The sequence below is a fragment of the Larimichthys crocea genome, chromosome X, assembly GCF_000972845.2.
Source record: "Larimichthys crocea isolate SSNF chromosome X, L_crocea_2.0, whole genome shotgun sequence".
In the NCBI taxonomy this organism is placed as follows: Eukaryota; Metazoa; Chordata; class Actinopteri; family Sciaenidae; genus Larimichthys; species Larimichthys crocea.
Window position 1 is genome coordinate 409,644 of NC_040020.1, and position 25,652 is coordinate 435,295.

At 41.3% G+C, this 25,652-nt stretch overlaps 1 protein-coding gene across 1 annotated transcript in view; it reads right to left on the reverse strand.

Moving 5' to 3' along the window:
• Positions 1-25,652, reverse strand: part of LOC104931506 (thyrotropin-releasing hormone-degrading ectoenzyme) — a 175,634-nt gene that overhangs the window by 131,867 nt on the left and 18,115 nt on the right. The window contains exon 3 of the mRNA XM_027283348.1: positions 20,087-20,363. Within this exon, the coding sequence (XP_027139149.1) occupies positions 20,087-20,363 (277 nt within the window). The remainder of the gene's footprint in view (positions 1-20,086; positions 20,364-25,652) is intronic.

Below are 25,652 nucleotides of genomic sequence, written 5' to 3' on the forward strand. Positions count from 1 at the left end.
GTGGATCACAACTCGCTTCAGGTACGTAAAAAAATAAAAATAAAAAAAATAAAAATCAGCTTCTTCGATTCAACTTCACAGACCCGACAGCTCTGACCCCGCCCTGCTCCTCGTCTGTACCTGTCAATCACTCCCCGAGGCAACGACTGGCAGACATGTAACGTGTCCGTGACTCCCATCAAAACATAAACATGAGGAAACTTTAAAGGTCCAGTTCTGTTAACAGGAATCAGAACTGGGCTCAACAGCCAGACCAGAGCATGGATGGATGGAAGGAAGGAAGGAAGGAAGGATGGATGGATGGATGGATGGATGGATGGATAGATGGATGGATAGATGGATGGATAGATGGATGGATAGATGGATGGATATATGAATGGATATATGGATGGATATATGGATAGATGGATGGATGGATGGATGGATGGATGGATGGATGGATGGATGGATAGATGGATAGATGGACAGATGGATGGACAGATGGATAGATGGACAGATGGATGGACAGATGGATGGACAGATGGATGGATGGATGGATGGATGGATGGATGGATGGACAGATGGATAGATGGATGGATGGACAGATAGATGGATAGATGGATGGATAGATGGATAGATGGATGGATAGATGGATGGATGGATGGATGGATGGATGGATAGATGGATAGATGGATAGATGGATGGATGGATGGATAGATGAAATGATGCATAGAGTTTAAATATATAACTGTGTGAAGAAATGAACCTGTGCTAACATCTATACAAATACAAGACTATAAAATGTAGAAATAAAAATATTAAGTAGAACTACAAATAGAGATATAATATTAAGTAGAACTACAAACAGAGATAAACACGCTCTGCTTCTTGTTTGATGGGAACTTGAAACCTAAATGTTGGTTTGCAGACAGAAGCAGAAAACCTTTGTAATCCCAAAGAAAATAAAAAAACTCTCATCAAGCTTTCAAAGTGACTCTGATGGTTTTTGTTACCGTGATTCTGCAGCTCCGTCAGAATCGCTTCACTTCAGTGACTCCCAGCTGATTCTTTAACGTGAAGTGATTCTGAGGCTGACGGACACGCAGACATCTGCTCCATCACAAAAACAACAACAAGAAAAAAAACTGTTTCTGAGCTAAAAGAAATTTGGCAAGTTTGCCAGAGAAAATGAGGCTCGGCTGCTGCTGCCTGATACCTTACATGTCCAAACTGTACGACGGATCTTCAAAGTGCACGGCGAGGCTGAAGCCGCGTTAGCAGGAACGTGGCACTTCTCTGTTGGCTTCACTTCACAGCTGATGCTTCGTTGCAGCATTTCTGGAGTCGTGAGGCTTCGGTGCCTCCATCACCGCCTCCGAGGTCGTACCCCCAACAAATCTAACCAAGCCGGGAAGGTTTTGAGGTGGAGGCCAGACGGAAAGCAGCGCCTGAACAACCTCGCTCCGTAGAAGTAACATCCTGTTACAGAAACCTGAGATAGCTGCAGTCTGACGCTCCACGGGGAATGAAAAGGATTAAGTAAGTAAGTGGAAGTGAGATGGAAAAGCCACAGAGAGAAAAAATCCTGTTTGGTCGAGGAGAAAAAGTGGATCCACTCTTATTTAATCACAGCGGGGGGGACGGATGAAGCGATCGGCCTTATCTGCTACAGATATTTAATGCTCGTGTCATTATGAGGCCGATCATAAATCCTACGACAAGTTCACGGGTTTTTCCTGCGCGGCCCTCGATTACGCTGACTCCATAAATTGGCACTCAAAACTTTGAGAACCCTCCGAGCGAGAGGACGAGTCCGCGATCAATAAAGTCATCAGTCTTCATTTACAGCCCGTCCACAACGTGTCAGAAGCTGTTTCTGTGGAAAGATTTATAGTGCACGTGGAGGTTACGGCGTCTGTCTGCTGCAGCTGATGAACACCACCTTGAATGCAGCTAAGAAGAACTATGATTGGTCAGAGCGGATACAGCGGCCGCCGCTGGGACTGAAGAATGAACTTGGCTTTAGTCCATGATACAAATGTGCGTTGAACACCCAGAAAAGCTGTTTCAGCAGATTCAGCCACAGTTTGGGACATCCCAGCTTCTGTTTCTCTGTCTTCATGGTGAATCCACTGCTCAGCACTTTGTGCTACGAGTCCGATTCATACCTCCATGTTGAATCTACGTCGTCAGGTGTAGGCGACTGTAGGGTTCATGGACACGTGCCAACGTGTTAAAAATGCTGGAAAAACAGGAGCGACGTGTTCTCCGACCCCCTCGTCCTTTGGAGAATAAGGAAACTCAGAAGGAAAGACAGATTGTTTAAGATACACCAAAAAACTCCAAGAAACCTCATCGTGTGTTTGGGCTGTTACTTGCAGAGCACGTGTAAACGCTCACAGTGTCGTGGGTCAGTTGTGTGGGCGACGGCGGAGGCTGAGCGTAGAGAAGAAACTCTCAACAAGAAGAAGAATTTACATCTTTTATTTAAAGTTAAAGCACCAAGACGACAAGTAAAAACACTCTGGCATTTATTCAACCACTGCATTCAATCACTTGGATCCAGTTCAAATATAAAACATATGTGCATGTGCTGTATCATCATGTTACCCTGCAAAGTTCTTGTCCTAGTCTAGTCCAGTGATCACCGGATAAAGCTGCAGGGTCATGAGATCATTAAGAGAAAGTTTCATCCAACTTTACAGACACTGAAACATGACGAGGAGCCTCGACAAGAGTTGGAAACTCTGATTTGACTCTGAACGCCACACCAGATATCACAAGTTGAAAAAAAGTGTTTGGATCAGCAGAACACACGAACACGTCCTGATGATGTCACTGATCAATATGCACCAATCAGCTCTGAAAAAAAAATCTGACTACAACTCTACGTGTGTGTGTGTGTGTGTGTGTGTGTGTGTGTGTGTGTGTGTTGTCTGTTTACTGCTACAGAGAGAAAACACCTCACTGTCAGCTGAAGGACAACAGAGGCTATCAAACACACACACAAACACACACATCATGATGTAATGTTGCTGTATCACTGCTGTCATCACACACACACACACTCACACACTCTCTCACACACACACACTCTGTTTCCCAGTTTCACTTCCACTCCAATAATTTGGTTCACGCGGCTGTAAAAACGAGTTAAATCAGCTGTAGCTCAGGTCCAATGTATGTTTGTGTCATAAAAGCTCCTGTTAAACTGCACACACACACACACACACACACACACACACAAGAAAGAAGTGTGTCATATTAATCTCTGATTATATACCAATAAAAACACAGCTATGAATATTATAAATCAGACACGCTGGACCTTGAGCTAAAGTTATTTCATATTATTGGAGTTCCTGATTTTAACGTGACAGCCAGTGAGGACGAAGCTCCTTCCAACTGTTTTAAACTGTCGGGCGGTTCAAACTTTGCACTCCATCAACGCGCTGATCCTGAGTTCAAATATTCTGTTTGTCCTTTTGCTGTCGTCGGCCACATAGCCTGCTTTATTGTCTATCATAACTTATGAAATGAACATCATGCCGTGTGGAAGAAGACACGGAACCAGAGGCTGAGAGCACAAACTCTCGAGGAAACTCTTTACTGAGCGAATAAACCGACTGAGAAGTCGACTGATTTCTTCATAAGCTGCCCCCTACTGGTTGAAGAGAGACATCGGCTTCACTTCACGATCCCAGGACGATGAATTAAAAACTGTGATGTTAATGTTAAATCCTCCTGAACCCGGAGCTGCAGCGTTTGAGAAGCTTGTGGAAAAATTGTGTAACACAGACGACGTGTTTTAATTCAGTCGTTTCTAATCTCATGCTGTTAATGCAGCAACATCTTTAACCTCCATCACTGCAACTAAAACACGTACAAACAGCATGCTCTGCCATCAATATTACTAATGTATAAACACTGATACAGCTGTGCTGATACTCCAGACTCTGCTCCTTCTCTCCTCTCAGAGTCTCCCAGCAGGACTGATTTTTCAATAAAAATTCTGACTCTTAAAGCTCATCTGCTCTTATTCCCACATTCTCCTCCCTCCACCAGAACTCATCTCGCGGCGCGGCAGCCGGCAGAGTGAATCTCTGCTCAGAAAGTGGAGGCTTTATTGAAATCGCAGCGTCTTCCCACAGACTGGCAGCGAGCTGCTGAATTGAGTATCGTCTCCTGAGGATTCCTGAAATGCCTCCAGTCACACTCTCCCAGGTGAGGAGAAACAGGGATGCATTCCATTTTCAACGGGGGTGTGGGTCGGTGTGACATTCTCACTTCAGAGTATTATCATATTCACAGTCGCTGCGTCTCTCAGGACTTAAACGTGCCGCTTCAACACAACTAAAAAACCGACTGTGCGGTGGCTCAGCGGGCAGCACGGTCACCTCACAGGAAGAAGATCCCGCAGTTAAACCCGACCCGTCATGTTAGCAGGTTCTGCCTGCGTGGATTTCCTCCCACAGTCCGAGAACATGCAGGTAAGCTGAAGTGGAAACTTTAAATTGCCACATGGTGTGCGCTGTCGGTCATGTCTCTTAGCTCTGTGACAGACCGGCTCCCCTAATGCATGCTGGGATTTCACTTCAACTGTGGGTGACCTCCTGCCGAGCGGTTTAGAAAATAAATGGACGGATGGTCATCAAGCCAAGACATGACGGATGTTAGAGTCACATTACTAAACCCAAATTAAAGCGATATCTCCAAAGGTTAACGTTGGTTTAAACCTGGACCTCATGTTTGTGTCTCTGTGCCCAATGAGGAAGTTTTCATGGAATTGAAATGGAAAAGAAATTGTCTGGAATCAAATGTAAAGTTCTTATTTTTCCACCGAGAGGCTCAGATTGTTTCCGTCCTGCCAGAGATTGGACATCTTGTTTATCCAGAAACAGACTCCACTGACAAAATCTGATATTTTTTTTGTATATAGATGTAAAAACTGCCGTTTTCTGAACCTCAACAATGTGGCATGTCCATTAAAGGTGCTTGTTGAGGCTCAGATTGTTCCTATCCAGCCAAAGATAAACCTTTTAGTCAAGATCCTTCTTGTTTAACCAGAAACACCAGTTTCATAACTGGAAATAGACAAAAAAACCTCAACAAATCATCTTGGATTTTCTTTCCACTGCTCCAACAATCACCAACTCTGGTTTGGTTGAAGAATTCATTGAATTTTTGTGAAAGATCCAGAAGAAACAGCAGCTGAGTCATTTCACCTCGTAACATCGTAACGCTCCACCGTTTCCAACAATCACCAACTCCGGTTTGGTTGAAATAAACTCCGTAATTCTCTGAGTTAGATGTGGGAATAAAAACCATAGACAGGGAGGTCAGGCATCAGAGAGGCATCAGAGACCAACAGCGTGTCGAGACAGAATATTTTTACATTTCATGTTTTCAACACTCCAGTTCAGAGACATCAGATAAAATCAAACTCAGTCTGAGGGACTTCACTTCCCCTGAAGTTGCTTTTCAGTCAACAGGATACTGGAATATTACGAATTCAAACACGAGCTGGAACAACAGAGTACAGCCCTGATAGAGCCAACATGCTCACAGTGACAAGGCTAACATGTTTATGTACACTGTTGACCATGTTCACCATCATAGGTTAGCAGCTGAATATGAACGTCATTAGTTTTGGAGGTATTTGGTTCTAAATTAACAACCTGAGGATCCCCAAACTTACGACAATTCATCCTCAGGGGGTCATGAATGCGTGATCGATAATTGTTGAGATAATTCAATCAGGACAAGAAATAAAAGCTCGACGAAAAGTCAAAGCGTCACAAAGGTCAGAAGGGTTCATCCTTTGGGGATCATGAATATCTGAAGCCAGCTGACACCACAGAGCCCCTCTGCTGCCGGGGCTACAGATGAAATGGCCCGTGTGGCTCTTCTCTTGAATTCAGGATTATTTCCCATCAGTGCAACAACAACAGAGTCATAAAATACTGTAACACCGACCCACTCTGAGTGTATCTGTTTTCTGTTCGCAGGTCCGGTGGCTTCTATTGGAATGAAACCGCCGTTAATGAAATCAAGACTTTCTCCAAATACTTCACGGTCCAATCCTTTCGAGGAGGTGAAGGGATAATTCCCCCTGAACTGCAGGAAACCTCTTAATGCGGAGCAGATTAACGGCAGAGTGGATCAGAACACACGGAGGCTTCTGACCAAAATGTGATCAAACGTACAGAAAGGAGGAAGAAAGGCCCGTCTGTAATGGGCTGTCTCCAGTCAAAGCACCTTTGCAATTAAGGGAATGAAATGTCCTGGCTGCTGTGAGAAAGCACCGAGACCAGAACAGCTCGTTCAGAGACGTGATGCTTCATCAGAACCTCCGTCATTATAAACACACCATGCATACATAGTCTCAACAGTACACTCCAGCATGGCCAGTCCTGCTACACACGCCTTTACAAACTTCTCCAATAAACAGATAAATGTATCTGTAGCTCCGAAATCTGCAAATATCAATTTAATTATTTCACACCCGAATAGTTTGACATTTGGGGAAATTTGCCTGCTGCGTTTCTTTGGCGAGAAGATTGATATCACTGTCAAAGCTTCTTCATCGATTAACAAGTTATTCCTGTTTAATCTCCAAACCCAACCATTTTGCCTCTTGGGGCAATTGGGCCAATGTTCAATGGGTTCCCAGTGTAGCCAGCAGGTGTCGGATAACGGATATCTGGGACTTTGTCTGAAATCTGAAGTGCAACTTTCAGATAATCTCTGCAAACAGATCTCTGCACATGGATGCAGGATTTTTTAATAAAAAGTCAATAAAAAGCTGAATTGTTCCCAGATTGCATTTCCAATGCATTCCACCTCTTCTGCTCTCCACGGACTATTTGTTTACCGAAGCCCACTGAAACGTGACTGGTCAATACCACTTGGACTATAAATCTTATATACGTATAGAGATTAATCTGCACAAAACCAAAGTGTTCAAATAACATTTGCTGTTTTGTGCCAGACGATTTCTTGGCTAGGACCAACCAGCAGAAAATCCAGAACGTTAGTGCTTCCATCAGAGAAATATGGAGCCCATACATTGTTTTTTTATATAAATCATGTTTATTAGTCGCTACTGGACGAGGACGGTCACGTTAGTCTTTGAGCTGAGATAAGCTCGTCTGACTGTAGCTTCATGTTTAACGTTAAAGGTCAATAACTATAGTTTCTGGTTTCCAAAATCTATATTTAGATATTTTTAAAAAAGTGAACAGGAGGTTTAAACCTGTGCTCTTCAAAATAAAAGTCTCCACTGCATCCCAGTGTGAACATCATCACAGACAGGGAGAAGAAAGATTGGCTTTCAGCAGCAGACTGTCCAGATACCTGATTAGATTTTAAAAGGTCTGGTCGGGCAGACGAGTCTGAAGTTATATTCTCTCCAGGAAACCACAAAATGAGCCAATCAGTCAGTCACTCAAGTCGAGAAAAGCCCCGGTGACATTTCAAACCCTGCTGAACATTATTCAAAGTTTGAGGAATCAGGTCACGAACACAAACAGGGCAGATAAATATGAACCTCTTCTCTCTCTGAATTCATTTCAAATCCTCGTCTTGTTTCTCCTTATCTCCTCGTTTTCTTCTCCACCTCCTCCCACCTCCTTCTCTCCTCTCCTCCTTGTTATCTCTCCACTCGTCCGTGACATCTCTCGCTGCGTTCTGTCGCTCCGTCTGTCGCCCTTGGATGATGGATGGGGTGATGGACGCTCGGTTGCCACGGTAATTTGATGGATGGTTTAGCAACTGATACGAGCGCCGAGAGAGCACACCAACACACACACACACACAAATACACACAGTAACACACTCTCCTCAGCAGCCTATGTGGGTCCTTGACTTTGAGATCAACAGACCTCAGACAGTCGGTAGTCCCTCCGCAACAAACACTCCTGACCCGTGACTGCGGCGCCACACATCTGTCCAATCATATCATCACTTTTGCTGACGACACCGCCGTGATGAAGTGAGACAGCACGAGAGCCGAAGCCGAAGGATAACAGTCTCTCTGTCAATGTCAACGAGACAAGAGAGACGACTGTTGATTTTAGAGGATTGAACTGGAAGCCGGCAGAAGAAACGTCTGGTTAATCCTCAGCACCTCATCCATAATCCTCTATGATGTGTCAGATTAGACTGGGCACATATCGAGTCTTCTGTTTTTTGTCATATGAAGTGGAGACACTGCGAGTGAATGAAGTCGTCCATCATCCGTACGTCTGTTCCGGCTCCGGGTCGGGAGAAGTACGTAACGCTTTACGGCACTAAGTCACACAGCAGCAACTATTTCACTGATTCTGGTGAAACTGGATCATATTTTATGGAGGAAATGTTTTCTGGTTTTCCCTCTGATGTCCTCCGGCTGCTCCGCCTCAACTCTCTGTGATTTACAGAGTTTATGATGGACAGTGAAGTAAACTGCTGACAGCTGTAGCTGCTGTTAGTTTGTTAGCCAGGCTGCCCAGTAGTTGCACCACAGGCGTCTGGACCACCGGGAAGAAGAAGAAGAAGAGGTTTTCAGGCCGATGGGAAGTGGAGACGGTGTCGTGCCAGAACTGGAGCTGCACTAATAAGCAATGTAACCAGGCTCAGCAGCCTCTATGGACATAATGGCAGGGGAGAAGAGAGTGAAGAGGATGTGGGTTGATATTTAAATATGCAAATTTGTATGTACAGTCTGCGGCTGTGTTTGTCTTTGACTCCAAAAGGTTCAGCTGAGGATGAACCCAGTTTGATAAATGAGGTCTTATTTAGCCAGAAACCAAAGTGCAAAGAAAGTAGTCTACGTCTGACGGCCTGCACGCACGAGAAAACGAGTATTTATCACATGCATGGACGCACAGCTGTGCACTATCCGCAGCAATAAATCCCACACACACACATTTACATAAAGAAACTCCCCAAATCAACCATGTATGGTTTAAAAGCCGACAGTGGCACACAGAAAATGAACTAATGACGTGTCCCATGACCAGCAAGTACAACGTGACCGTCACAGAGAAAGAACGATACGTTCAGCAAATTATGACAAATGGTCCAACCTGAATTATCGGGTTATTAGTTTTGAAGCAGTTCATTATTTTGCAAACATACATCCGACTGCTGTTAGTGAAGTTCATTTTCTGTGTTTCAGTGCTGCAGTTACAGTCAGACTGGGATTATTTTGTATGTTTCATAAAGATATATTAATGTTTTTTTAGCTTTATGGACGGTGATGTGCACCGCTGTGGTCCAGGCTTAAATATATCAACAGCTATTGGATGTTGGATGATATTCACGTTGCCCAAAGAATGAAGCCTTAAGACTTTGAGAACTTTCTGTAGCACCACAGCGAGGTCGACTTTTGTGGTTTTGAATGAAACGCCATGATGTAAAAAGAAATAGGACGGTAGGTGTGGGTGCACACGTCATGCTGTGTGTTTTCTCACATTGTGTAACCTCGCCTGAGAAAACCTTCAACGTTGGACAGAATTAAGTTTATGTAACAAAAAACATGTTTTTGTATTCCATTAGATTCATCCTTCGAGGAGGATAAATAAAAGAGTTATATCTGTCACCGGACGTAACCGGACAAGCTGTTCCTAACAAAAATGAAGTCTTTGTCCCGACAGATGCCCCCGTTAAATCAGGACAGGGCTCATACATTTTTCCCAGCATCCCATCAGGAAGTCTTTGTCCTAATAATCACTCTGAGTTTGGACTGGTAAGCAGTGAACAAGGACGAGGTGCAGCTGCAGCCGGAGAAGGACGGCATTCAAACGGAGGAATTAAGTTGTTTTTCTCAGAGCTGTTGTGTTCGAACAACAAAAGTCAAATCATTTAGAATATAATAAAGTTTATTGAAGCACCGCCTTGTTGTATATTTTTTTATACTTTATTCTACGTTAAACGGGAAACGCTGAACAATGAAGTTTGATCTTTTTAACACTAATGAAACAGTCAGTTTGTCCCCATGAGACTCTGAACGTCCCCGTCTTTAAAATCTTATTTAATCTGTGTTGTTAAACTTTGGTTAAAGTAACGGCCGCCACATAAAAATCAAATGTTAAAGTGACCTTTATCATTTTGAAATACTAATCTGACCTATAGTATATTATGATTGTAGGGCGTTAATGTGACCTTTATTATCATTATAGAATGTTAATGTGACATTTAATATCACAGAAAAGTAAAGATGAACTCAGACTGTGTCAGTGTCGGTATATTTATAATTCTATATTGAATAAAGTATTTTTAGAGCGCCGTCTTTCCGTGCTGCACCATGTTTTTTTCCCCCTACACGCTCGCATGTTATTAATAATTGATTCATCTATTGATCTGTTACTGGATTACTCTTTAAAGGGGATTTGATAACGGAACTAATGGTTTGGTCCATTTCTATAGGACTGTTTCTATGGTTACCTCCAGTTTCATATACTTTATGATATGATATATACTACGTGTATTAGATTATATAACTACAATGTGACATCATATACAATTAACACAAGGTATATGATTATATAAAATCAACAAGACATTTATTATATTACATAACTATAATGTGACACCATCATTTTATAAAATAAACAGAATGTTTATTATATAACAATAAGGTAAGATTATCATTATAGAAAACTAACACGATATTTATTATATAACTATAATGTAACATTATCTTTATAGAAACTAACATTTATTATATAACTAGAATGTAACATTATCTTTATAGAAACTAACAACATATTTATTATATAACTATAATGTAACATTATCTTTATAGAAACTAACAAGATATTTATTATATAACTATAATGTAACATTATCTTTATATAAAACTAACAAGATATTTATTACATAACTATAATGTAACATTATCTTTATATAAAACTAACAAGATATTTATTACATAACTATAATGTAACATTATCTTTATAGAAAACTAACAAGATATTTATTACATAACTATAATGTAACATTATCTTTATAGAAAACTAACAAGATATTTATTATATAACATTATCGATAATATAAAACTAACAAGATAGTTTATCTAACTATAATGTAACATATTTTATATAAACTAACAAGATATTTATTATAACTAAATGTAAGATTAGATTATAGAAAACTAACAGATATTTATTATATACTTAATGAACATTATCTTTATAGAAACTAAAACATAGTTTATTATATAACTATAATGTAACATTATCTTTATAAACTACAAGATATTTATTATATAACATAATGTAACATTATCTTAATAAAACTAACAGATATTTATTAATACATAATGTAACATATCTATAGAAAACAACAAGATATTTATAATAACAGAATGTAACTTATCTTATAGAAAACTAACAAAAAATATTTATTACATAATATAATGAACATTATCTTTATAGAAACTACAAATATTTTATTATATAACATTATCTATATATAAAACTACAAGATATTTAAATAACTAAATGTAACATTATCTTTATAAAACTAACAAGATATTTATATAAACTATAATGACATTATCTTATATAAAAACAACAAGATATTTATTACATAACTATAATGTACATTATCTTTATATAAAACTAACAAGATATTTATTAATAACTATATGTAACATTATCTTATATAAAACTAACAAGATATTTATTAATAACAAATGTACATTATCTTTATAGAAAACAACAAGATATTTTATATAACATTATCTATATATCAGAACTAACAAGATATTAATCAATAACTATAATGTAACATTATCTTTTATAGAAAACTAACAAGATATTTATTATAAACATTATCATATATAAAACTAACAAGTATTTATTATATAATACTATAATGTAACATTATCTTTATAAAAACTAACAAGATATTTATTATACAACTATAATGTAAGATTTATCATTATAAGAAAACTAACCGATATTTTATATAACTATAATGTAACATTATCTTTATAAAACTAACAACATATTTTTATTATATAATATAGTAACATTATCTTTATAGAAACAAACAAGATATTTATTATATAACTATAATGTAAACATTATCTTTATATAAAACTAACAGATATATTATTACATAACTATAATGTAACATTATCTTTATAAAAACTAACAAGATATTTATTACATAACTATAATGTACATTACTTTAGAAAAACAACAAGATATTTTATTACATAAACTATAATGTAACATTACTTTATAGAAAACTAACAGATATTTATTATAAACATTATCTATATATAAAACTAACAAGATATTTATCACATAACATAAATGTAACATATCTTTATAGAAACTAACAAGATTTTATTAGTACACTATCAATGTACATTATCATTATATAATAACTACAATATATGAATATATAACTAAATTGTAAGATTATCATTATAGAAAATTAATGTAATACTATAACGTACCATTCAAGATGTTTAATATAGTTGTATAACTGTCAGTATAGATATAACAAGATGTGACGTAGTTATAGAACATTAATTAAAGACCTTTTAATGTGATTAAGTATAATTTGTTAATATTGTAGATATTACAAGATGTTTATGACATTATATAACTATAATGGGATATTATGACTATTATGACTAGGAGATTAAACAGACCTTTATCTTCTATAACTATAACGTGCCACTGTCGTCATAAAACATTAAGACCTTTTATTTCACACTGATGTGAAATTATGAATATTCATGAATATTAACACAAGCTTTGCTCTCAGCCACATTCAACATCTTTTCTTTGTCAGATAATCCTAAACCATGCTGCGAGTAATCTGAGCGTTACAAACCCTCAGCGTCTCCAGTCTTTGTTTGTGTTCACGTGCAGATTACAGCGACGATTAGCCGAAGACAAACTCCAACAGTCTTTGCTTTATGACGCTGACAGGCGGCGGAACGGCAGAAGACGAAGTATAACAAGCTAAATGGATGCAAGATGGAGGTTTTATTGAACCGGGAGCTGCTCAGTGGGTCATCACACTCCGTGTGTTTTTGTTTTCTGTCACTTTAATCTTCCCTGAAGGGAAAGAGGCTCATTACAGGAACAAAGATCCTTACAGAGACACATTACACTGACAACACAAGACAAACAGATGTTTTGGGAAGGAGGTGAAAGAAGAAAAAGAAGATGAATCTGAGCCGACACTGACGGCTGGAAGTGTCCCAGACTGACTGAAGATCTGTTTGTAAAGCTCTGATTATTTCAGCGCGCCACGTTGGATCTGAATTTTGTTTCAAATCATAAAAGCTGTTTAAAGTCTTAACGCTGTCGTTTGTTTTCCACTTTTTCTTCCATGTCCAATAATGCTGGAATGATCCCGACTGTTAGAACATGGAACAGTTTGAGAGGCTGCTTTAGAATTAGAATTAATTAATAATTTAATGTATGTACGTAAACAGTCGGTGGATGATGAGGGTAATTAGCAGTGTTACCCGTGCTCGACAACACCTCAAGTGCTACTGTGCAATAAAAGAATTAACATTTCCATATAAACTAAAGTATAAATTGTTCCTTTGTGGGCGGTTTTTAGCAGATTTTCATCGTTTTATCTGTAAAATGTGTTGCCACAAAGCTGAAAACAGACTTCTTTTTATTAGCTCAATAAAAGTTAATGTCTGGGAGATACTTTGTTTTCACAAGACAGCAACAAGATGTTGATTAATCACTTCAGAGCTTAAAAACGCAACCGATACAAGACAGGAGGGCGACCATGTCAACATGTCAATGGAACTGGGAATACATAGAAACCATCCTGACCGCCACATAACAGCCTAAAAACCTTCTAACAATGTGGACACCAATTTAAAATCAAAGAAAACCAACTCCCTATAAAAAAATCACCTTGAATAGACAAGAAACTACCAAGCAACACCAGTGTAACCAACTTAACCAATGAACCACCTAACAGCACCTTGAATCCCCCAACAAGAACCAAGCAACACCATAGTATCAGCCTAACAGCGTCTAGCAGCAGCAATGTATGTTTCCAGATTCATGTTGACGTGTTCAGAATGTTTTTCAAGTCCAATAAACCCACAACAGAGTCTCAGAGAGGTGGTTGGCAGAAGATGATGAGGGTTTGGCCAACGTCAACCAGGTCCCCAGCAGCAGCTGATCTCACTGCCTAGTCCAGCAGCAGTCAGCCCAGCTCGGCGTCTGTCTTTCAGCCTTTTATTTCACCAAGCTCTCACCAACCACTAAAAGTCAGTCCCACATTTACTCTTGTCCGGCGGCTTCTTACTTGGTAACTCTTTATGTGCCCTCTGGCATCAGTCCACATCTGTTATTTTATGTTAAAAAATGTACACGATGTTGCTTTAACAGGGTTTGTGTTGGTTTAATCTGTGATACAAAGAGGCAGTTTTGACTCCATGCGGTGCGACGTGGTTTGAAACGTCCATTAAAAGATGAAAATGAACAAACACTGTGCCACGGAGGTTTGCTAAGCACCTTTTATCACCTTGGCAATCCACATTAGCAACAAGGCGAGGAAGCTTTGGCAGACAACACGTTTTCTTGATGTCCTCAAACGCTCTCTACATTATGATTTACATGTGCAGATTAAAGTGGAAAAACACTGCGCGCTGGTTTGTGCCCGCCAAGTTTCATCATTTATGCGTAGACTCAATTCCTGTTTTGGGAAATCTCCAGGATGCTTTTCTCTCTCTGCCGTTCTGAGGAGGATGGAGGGATGAATGTTTCTGTCAGACGAGGCTGTTTGAGCGGTTCTGAAGAATATGGAGGGATGTTTTTCTTTCCTCCACATCATATAAAGCTGTTTCTTTCAGAGGTTTGGAGGAGGAGGATGGAGGGATGAAGGGGGGGATTAATGTTTCTGTCAGAGGAAGCTGCTCTGCAAACAGACAGCAGCGTCTCCGCTGCCTTCGGGCTGAAACAAGGATTTTAATATGAGAGCGACGCTGTAACAGAGGCAGAGGAGCCGGCAACTGTTCGGGTATATGGAAATATGCATGTGCTGCTTCCTGGATGCTTTTCATACACTCTTGCTCTCAAATCACAGAGTTGTGGCAAATGTTGGACGTGACTCATGAATTATCAGGTGTGTCACAGCGTGAGCTGAGTCTCATGCATGTGTTAATTCCCTGTTTTCAACGTTCATCAGTGGAAGATCTAAAGATATTTCATCATCACGATTTCTAAATTATTCAGCATGTTCATGTCTTCACCAGGCCCTGCTGAGAAACAGAAATCAAAGTTCGCACACTGTGTTCAGAATCATTCAACATCAGCTTCTTTCTTTGACTTTTTATTTTCTTCTCATGTTGTCCTGCAACTCGATTGAGGTTAATTGATTTCATTTGCTGTTGAGGGATTCTTTATTTCACGTCCCTGTGTGGATCCATACTCCATCAGCACAAGTTGTAGAAAGGTTTTGTGCTCAGAATGATTCAAATAAATTAATTTCTTGAGTTAAAATACGTCTCCAGGTGAAGTGAGCCCTCGTTAATGCAAAAAATATTTCATGAGTTTGTGAAGGTTCTCAGTCGGACGGGTAATCTTTCTTTGAGGAGGCTTAAATCTGGGGAAACTGGACCCAACCAACTGAGTCTGGGGCAACTGGACCCATGATTGTAGATCATTGATCTACAACCAATCAACTAAACCAGGGGCATCTGGAGTCATGATAATAGATCATGGATCTTCCACCATGACCGTGGATCATGGAGGTCTACCCTCCCTCTTCAGGGTGGTAAAGGTCGGAGAACAAGCAGAGTTTTATCCGTTATCCTCCCTTCACCCTCTTCTTCCTTGGTGTGGAGCAGAAGCTATGGCTGAGGTTTATTCTGTAAATAGAGCCACACTGGACCTTCATGTCTTAAACATTGCGATGAATGAATAAATGAACATTGTGTTGGTGCATGCTGGGACTCGAGATCATCTCCAATGAGCGTGTTTGGACGAGGCTTAATGTGTCTAAGTAATCTCCTGGAGTGTATAAACTGCCAAGTACTTCGGTAATCTCTCATATCTCGGACATCAGCTGTGAGCAGTGTCTGGTGGGAAATGGAAGCTCGTCCTGACATCCAGTAAAGTCCAGTCATCCATTATCTGTGCAGGAGGCTGGAGGCCAGCTGGACTCAGTACACAGGGACACGTCGTCACTCTGTCAAACAGTAGAAACAGGTGTGTGTCTGGCAAGCCATCTTTCAAGTGTCCGCTCTCTGTAGTGTGTCTAAAGCCTCAGACCACAGGATCACTACTGGATCGCTGCATCATGCAAATAACTGCTTATTTCCACCGGGCACGGCCGTGATGGGTTCTGGCTGCTGGTTCTGGAGTGCCGGAGCTCATCGCCGCCGCTCTAGACAATGATGCAGCATCCCAGAAGCAGCTCTCTGCAGAGGATACGCCGAGCAGCACGGAGCGCATCAAGCTGGCTGGAAGTCAGAACGAAATAAAACAGACAGAAGAGGAAACTATCCAACTGCAGAGACTCATGAGAAGCCAAAGAAGAAACCAAATCTGAGCAAGTTAACAAGTTCAAGAAGGCAAAACACGACAGACGAGCATCACGTCTAGAGTCATGAGAGAAACTTCTTCTTCCTCCTGAAGCCACGAGCCATCATCATAGATCCATAATAAATCCTCGTCTCTAATATCGAGACAGATTGAAGTAAGAAATGACCCGTGGACACGGAAACATGCTGCACACCTCTGAAACAGAAGCACGGTGACGGTGTGCTCACTTGATTTACGCAAAATAATAAATATATTCAACTTTTTCTGTGACTGAATGTGGAAAGGACAAATAATAAAAATTAATATATTCATTACAACGACTGATATAACACACACACACACACACACACACACACAGTTCTGGAGACTGGTGATGCTTATAAATGACCCAGATATGATTTGTCATTAAGACAGCATTTTACCAAAATTATCTTTCAGTAACAAGGAGACACAGACGGGGTGTGTGTGTGTGTGTGTGTGTGTGTGTGTGTGTGTGTGTGTGTGTGTGTGTGTTGGAGTGCTGTCCTTGAGTTTCTGGCAGACGAGATAGATGAGCAGTAATTACACTGATAGAGAGATGATCGGAGGAGGAGGGGAAGAAGAAGGAGAAGAAACGGAGGAGGAGGAGAAACAAGGTCGTGCATGTATTTGTCCTTGTATCGTCGTACGGACGCGTGCGTGTGTGTGCATATTTCTGTTTTAAACGTTATGGTTGTTAAAGGATGATGAGATATCATCCACCGCGAGAGGCTTTGACTTTCAAATCAGAATCATAGCAGACCTGAGCGACATGATAAACACGCTGAGGTGTAGAAATAAAACGGACAGAACAGCCGGACTCGCGACTTTTTAACAGCTGGTCTGGTTCTGGGTGTAGACCAGCTCATAACCTGGCCTTAGTTCTTATAACTGGAGTCTTAAAATATTGAAAATATTGTTTTTTTCTGTAACAACTGAGCAAGTAGTGATGGGAAGTTCAGTTCTTTTTAGTGAGCCAGATCATTCGAGAAGAGCCGACTCGTTCGACGCCTCAAACTCTTTGAACCAGCTCGTTCGTGAACGGCACATCGCTATTACAGACAGTTGTCTGTAAATGGAATGAAAACAAGTGGATACAGATATTTTATTTTCTAAAACAACGTTAAATTTGGCTGAGTTATAAAAGGTATAAGTGGTGAAATGGAAAGCCGTTTGGGAGTCGAAAGAGTCGGCTCCCTAAAAAGAACTGAACTTCCCATCACTAGTCTATAAGCACTGCTATGAGCCTCCCTGCTTGGTGCTATGATCCTTGTCTATCCGCACCTGATTGGTCGCATGTGACATTCAGTCACTGCGTGCATGGAGTAGCGCACTGCATTGTTACGGCTCTCTGAACCGGCTCGTTCGTGAACGACACATCACTCCAAGCAAGCGACCAAGACAGACGAAGATACCGCGTGAGATCCAAACTGATGATGACGCCCAAACTCAAAGCAGTCTCCGGTTCCTGAACGTCCTCACACAGACATGTTACCTCCTCCTGGCTCAGGACAGTCCAAACTTTTCTGTCTGTTGTTCCCCGTTGGTGGAACGTCCTACCAGCTCCTACAGATCTACCTTCACAAACCTCCTGAAGACCTCCAGCTCTTCAGAGAGGACCTCCTCTAGAACACTACCAACATGATAAACCGATCCTCCTCTGCAGCCGTCACAGTACTTGTTGCTGCACTAACTATCCCTGTAAGCATCATACTCTGCATCAACCCTGTGTTGAAAACCAGGAGGCAGTCGGCTTCATATTTGGTTCTCCCGGTGTCCCGGCTCATACGAGTGTTCACACAGCTCAGCTGGGAGGAAAGGAAGTAATGAAACTATGTCGACCTCCGTTCAGAAGTTAATTATCTCCAATCTCAAGACACCAAACTGTTATCTGGAGTTCACATCCTAATTACTGTGTTATCGTGAGATAACAAATGCTGCTATCAGACTTAATTAGATCATCCAGAGACATTAAAGTGTTTCTGGAGATTTAGCCTTTAGAGATTTGGAGCCACCCGCTATCTCCACATGGGAGCTGCTGCTCATTTGTAGTATTTAATTAAGATGTTATCTGCAGATATCAAGCATTGTTTTCATGTGTTAACTCCAATGTTTCATTGTATCAAGATGACACGCTGCGTTCTCGAGACCTCCGCGAGGATGGTTTGAACTGGAATCTGCCAATCGTAGCTAATTATGGACTTCATAATAAAAATAATAATAATAAAACGGATATTTTAATCTAACGTTACATTATTGCAAACACTAATAATTTAGGTTTCTACAGCTTTGAAATGTTATTTTGTTCTATTAGTGTAAAATGAATTCCTGCTACCAACTGATTAAAATCAATACCAGGAAAAATATGAAGTGCAAAAACACAAGACAAGATTACACAGATCTGTTTCTCTGCGCCCAAAAAACAAGAGTTATTTTTTTGATTTATTAAACATAAACTGATTAAGACGTGAAAAATAAGCTGCTACTTTCTCACACACAAAACACAGAGTCTGATTTACATCTGATTTCTCACACTTTTGTTTTTGTCTCGACTGATTTCAGTATCGAACTCGTAACAGTAATATTTCCAGACTCCTTTTAAAAATTTCACAATTTTGAGAGTTTTTAATGGGGAGAAAATTTATAAAATTCATAATTATTCACGTCTTACACATAAAGACTTTATGAAACAATGTCTACGACAAATTCTGAATTATTTAAGTTATTTCTACTTTGTGTTGTAAACACTGTGGCGCGTTGTCCAATACTGTTCAAAAACAACAAATCTGTTTATTTGTGTAGTGATATCAGAGCACAAGAAGTTAAACTAGACATTTTAATAAGTGACGTGATGTACTCCGAGCTTTCCACTTGTGATGGGATCACCCAAGACGCATGTTAATGCCAGGTGTAAACAGGCGCAGAGATAAAGCGATCACAACTTCATTACATCTAATATTATCTGAACGCTAATGACTGCTGCTCATACTAAGAGTTTAACCCCAGAGCTGAGGATATAATGACACGAACCTCGCTTTGGAGGTGATCGGGGCTTAAAATGTGTCATCGTGTCGAGATAACGAGCTGCTGCGTTTCACGTTCTATCCACACAGGTTTCATTAGAGAGGGTTTCCTCTCAGCCTCGAGACAAACGGGAGTCCCAGAAGACGGGAGAGCAGGAATGACAGAGGAGAAGAAGAAAAGAAGAAGAAGAAGGCAGACACAGAATCAACAACATTTGGTATTTTGGTACCGAGATCATTAAGTCAAGATCAGAAGATAAGTATTTTAAAGAAATAAATAAGAGCAGCGGAAAAACAACATTTCTTATCTCAAGAGAAGCGAATAATTAAGTCCGGATCATGATAAGAGTTTATTTAGTTTTATTATCTCCACGAGTTTCATTTGATTTATTGTTTTCATTTGATGAATTCATCACGTTAGTTCCTCCTGTCCTATTTTTTAAAGTTTTCCCATCATCTGCTGCCGACTCGCCAAGAAGCCTTTGGCCTTAGGAGCAGTATTTCTGTCTGAACAGGCTGAAGCTGCATCGAACTCACCGTGACGCCGCTGTCGGTCTGCGTCTCTTTGTAGGTGAAGTTACAGACGGCCCAGGCCAGGTAGTACGTGGACATGCGCGGCGTCCGGGCGAAGCGATTGGTCACCCAGCCGTCCTCGTCCGCCAGCGAGCTGCTCTCGACGGGCATGTTGGACAGCGAGGTGTACTGCGGGTCGTGGCGGAGGGCGAGGGAGAACGTGGCCTTGTAGACGGGCTCGTCGAAGCAGGGGAAGGCTTTCCGGGCGTGGATCGGACTGAACTGAGTCACCGCCAGGTAGCTGTGCGAAAAAAACAACAAAATGAACTGTGTTAGCTTGTTAAATGTGACTGTGGGTAAACTCCCTGAGGAGCAACAAGAGGAAAATAGACGACTTTCAGAAGGTCTTAATGTCTTCAAGAAACAACTGAAACCTGAATGAGCACAGAAACATAATGAACGCAGATGTCATCCATGAGGGACCACTGAGGGGTTTGATGGGTGTGGAAATGATGTAAATCAGATGCTCTGGCCTCCACATCTAAAACACAACTGACCACCTTTGGGAGGTTTTTGGATCGATGTGTTCCACCAACAAAACTCAGAATGAGCCAACACCTTTTGGAAGATGGTGATCATGGCTCCGGTAGACTTCCAGAAACTTGTAGAATCAATGCCAAGGTGCATTGAAGCTGTTCGAGCAACACCTTATGTTGGTGTTGCCTTTAACCCTCAGGGATCCTCTCCATGGTTTTACCAATTGCTTTTGCAATCATGGCCGGTTGCTAGGACCCAAGAGGGTTCATTTGTCGCCAGTCTGTACAGCAAACAAACCAACCACTTTGAGCCCTGGGATGACTTTTATCGTCAGCTTGTCAACCTTGCAACCCATCCGCTATCGACTGACACCTCTGGGGGCAACAGTCTATGTGTTTGGGCTTCCGGCGGACTCAGCGGATTTTCGGAAAAGGGATAGTGGATATCCAGACCAAGACGTCCTCTAAAAAGTCCGATTAGCAACTTGATATTTCACACAAACACGTTTTGGGCAGCAGATATGGACGTATGAATGCACATAACTTAAGATAAATTGTGATCAGACAGAACCCGAAGGGTTCCAAGATTGCATTTCGGGCCAGTTCCTTCCGCCTCTTTTATTCTCCACACGGACTGCTGCAACCAAAGCCTGCTGAAACATGACTGGTCAATAATACTGGGACTATAAACAGAAACCAGAACACTTCCAATGCCAAAATCTCAGTCCCTCGCCTCCAGATCCTGCATTCATATGCAGATATCTGTTTATAGAGATTATCAAATCCCTGACTCACATGTTATTATGTTGCCCCACAGCAAGAGACACGTCACCCACAGTTTAGTGAAAGAATGAGTTGCACTGCACTTTTTTACAAGCCTCTCAGTCATGATGACCCCGACTTACACAAACCGCCTCATCTTTCATAGAGCAAGAAACCATCTGTCAGATCAGTCAGTCGCTTATTCACATATCACTGCACACGACATGGGGATTTGATGTAGAGGTTAATGTAGTATCAAATGTCAAACCGTTTTGGATACAGCTCGGGTCATCCAGCATATAAATGATGTGGAATGCAGTGATGGCAGTTAGCTGTCTGTTTGCTCTGCGGGATGATTGAAATCCAAATTATTGTTTTGGGTAAACACATATTCAGACCTGTAATAGAGGCGACTACACTGTGAATAAAGATAAATTCATGATGTGATGGCAGAGGAAAGACTGGAAACTATCCTGCAGATGCAGGCGGGGCGTAGTCATAAACACCGGAGTGTTACGTTTGGTCAAGCACGGTAAGAGGGAACACGAGGGATTGGACACCAGGAGGCAGAGCTGATACAGTTCAATGATTTAATCCAAAACTCAAATGACTTACAGGATGGTGAGGAAGTCCAAACAAGGCTGGGAGCAGGCAGAAAATCAAAGGTCCATACGGAGGATACAGCAAAAATCCACAAGAACAAAACACGGACAAACTGACACCGTGAACGGGAACACAAAGACCAAACATATTAATGAGGTCAGGATAACGAGACACAGCTGAAACTAAGCAGGGCAGACGATCCTGCTATAGGTTGCTGATATGGATAAAACAATATCGTGCATGGACACAATCAACATTCAACGATGTGGCACGAAACGCAAAAGTTGCAGTTCACTGAAGAGCATTAAATGGTTCATGGTTTGAGGACTTCATGTTTTAGTCTCTCAACCAATAAGTGACTCTAACGACCATCGGCCACACCCGAGCTCAGGCGACCATCAGCGACTCTGACGGCATCACAACCACAACGAGGACAAAAACGAACCAAGTGGAACAATGATCCACAAACCTTCCAGAGAACGTCTTCACGGATCTACAAACAAGTCCAGTTGCACCAGACTGAACGTTTTTTGAAAGAGTTCAACTTTTATGGAAACTTGTCAAGAGTTTGATACGCCTGTATGAATCTACAGCAGACAGATAGATCAGCATGAAGACAGAATGACGACGCCGGTCTCTAAGCTAAAGAACACAGGAAATAAGCGTCTGAATTCCAGTGGGAGACGAACAAATGAACAAAGTTACTCCAATATTGTCTTTGATTTATTCAACAGAGTAAGAATACAATGAGTTTAAGAAGACAACATGAGCATGTAACTGTAATATGTGAGAACATCATTACAAAGAATACCAAGTTACAAGTATTTCAGCTGAAAGGTCAGAGCACCCGGCGTGACCAGGGGGTCTCCAACTTTGATGTTCAGCTATTTCTAAAAGTCTTCCCATAACGAGGAGTCTGACCCTTATCTGAGCCATGAAGGTTATCAACAGAAAACTCCACACAGCAACAGAAACTCATTAAAATATCAGTTATTTACGGCTGACCCTCGTAACGGGTCACAGCTGCGAGATAAGACAAGCTCCAAACTGTAGCCACTTTTCTCAGAGTCAAACTAAATCTAAAATACAGCCGAGCTAAAAGTTTGACAGTTTAATGGGTGAGACAATGGAGGCGGAGAAGTCCTGAGAGTCAGAGGTGAATATTTCTGCTGTGGAAACACACGGAAACCGAAAAGCTTGGATAGAAATGAGATAATACGGGTCGTGACCGCCCGTTGTGCTCTTAGCTCGTTGCTTATCTCCCGTGATATTTAGCCTCACGTCTCTGATTCACGCCTGATCTCTCGGGCTTCTGTCTGCAGGACTCAAACTGGTTGATGAACTCGGAGATGTTGCATTTTTTGGCTGAACCGGTGAACGCAATGCAAACACGCCCGTGTGTTTGAACAAGCCTTAGGTGACTTAAAAATCCTGTGTGGGCTGGAGAAGCTGAAAGCACAAAGTCAACAGGAGTGACTCAGTAACGTCGTTAGTCATCATAAGGAAGCGGCTGTAACAGAGCGAGTGAGGCCGCTGCAGCAAAACTCCTGAGTGTATTGAAATGAGCAACGCCGCTTCAGTTTTATTGCTTATGAATTCACTTTTCATTTCCAAGAGGAAGAGCTTTTTTCTTTTAAAAGTTATAATTCCACTTTAAGTCAGAGCTCCTCGTGGACCTCCTTCTCCCCCCGCTGTTGTCATCTCTCTACACCTCCTTTTCATTTCTCCTGCAGGTCCTGGTCTAACACCTGAGTGGATCTAAATGAAGAGCGTTATCGTGAAATGTGAGCGAGCCGCGATGGAGCTTCACGCTTGTTAGTGTCGACCATATTTCTTCCTGCAGATTAAACAACAAAGAGCAGAGCTGTTGTCATATTTCATATTCCATCTGCCTGCTCTGCGCTTTGTTGAGAAACTAATTCATGCATGTCGAGGCTCAGGTACATTCTCCACACACATCCACTTAGACCTCTAAAAAAATAACGTGTAAATCCAATATTTCCATAAATCAGTCCTGCTCGCTGATTTGTAACATTTCAAAAAATAAAATAAAATGTTATGCAGCCAGTCTCTGAAAATGTGCAGACGTGGTTTCAAAGTGGAACATCTCAAAAAGCATCCACAAAAATCTGAGTGATGGTTAAAATTCATGAGTATTAGAAAACAGAAAAAACAGCTCAGGCTTCCCCATCAGGTTTGGACCAGAACTGTTTTTGTACCAGGCTGTAAACATGTTTGGACATTTGGACATGGGGACGTATGGAGCCTCAAGTGGACAACAAGAGTCCACAGAGGACCGACACATCTGTGTACACCTCATATATACATTATAGGTGATTCTGTTGACTGGCTCCCGTCTGCTCCGTGTTTGACCCGGAGTCCGACAGAACCGCTGTTGCATTAAATGACCCTCGCCGGCTTTCAAAGTTTCAAAGCTTCAAACTCCGGTTCTGTTTTAAATCCCCGCAGAATAAGTGATTCTGTCACATAAAGCTGGATTTTGTTTCAGTCTTTGAACGCTCCACACCTATCAAAGGGGAAATTTAAGGTGGAATCAGAGTTGGAGGGGTTAAAGGATAATCCTCTGAAGTCGGAGCCGGCAGGAGACGTTTCTACTCGTTCGTGTTTTTCATGTTTCACGATGGAAAAATAAAAACCTGCTTCCACAGAGAGAGATAATCCAAAATAAACACGAGGACGGTTTTTCTGTTTCCTGCTGAAGTCTTTAAGCCGAGTCGAATGTTTTTCATACCCGAGCTTTGTTACGTTCGTCTGTCAGTCACCTGACACGCACGGCGGGAAGTAATCCCTCTGAAAACTTTGTTATCACACTGCGAGTGTTTGTGGAGGAGGAGATGAAAAGGAGGAGAGGAGAGGAGGAGAGGAGAGGAGGAGAGGAGAGGAGAAAGAAGAAAACTATCAGAAGCTGCCATGAAGCAGTAAATATTCAAAAGAGAGGAGGCTGACTGGAGGAGGAAGATAAAGAGGAGGAGAATAAGAAGGGAGTGAGAATAGAGGCGAAGAAGAAGAACGAAGGCCAGAAACGAATAAAATGAAGATGATGAAGGAGAAAGAGAAACAGTGAGGAAGACTGAGAGGAAGAGGAGGAGACACATGGAGGAAAGGAGGGATGAGGAAGACTGAAAGAGGAGGAGGAAGCGAGGAATGTAGGAAGACAGGAGAAAAAGGAGGAAGTTAAAGATGAGGAGAGAGGAGGAAGATCAAGATGCAAAAGAGGGAAAGAGTGAGAAAGAAGGAGGTGAATGAGGAGGAGGAGAAGAACAAGTGAGGGAGATGAAATGATGAGAGAGGAGGAAGAAACTGAAACAAGGCGTGAAGAGGTAATGCACAGACAGAAGGAGGGAGAGAGAGAATAATGGAGACAGCCTGAGAGGGACGAGATAAAGAGAGAATCTATTAGACACACACACACACACACACACACACACACTCTCACACACACACACACACACACACACTCGACATGACATCCCGCAGGTTGCCAACAGTCGCGCTGCCAAGGTAACGCTTGTTGTCACGGTAATCCTGATTGACAACCAAACCTATAGTGTTGCCCCGACAACAACGACACATAAACACACACACATAAACACACACACACAAACACACACACACACACACACTCATGCATGAATTCATGCGGCGACGCTTCGCTTCGTCTCCCGAGC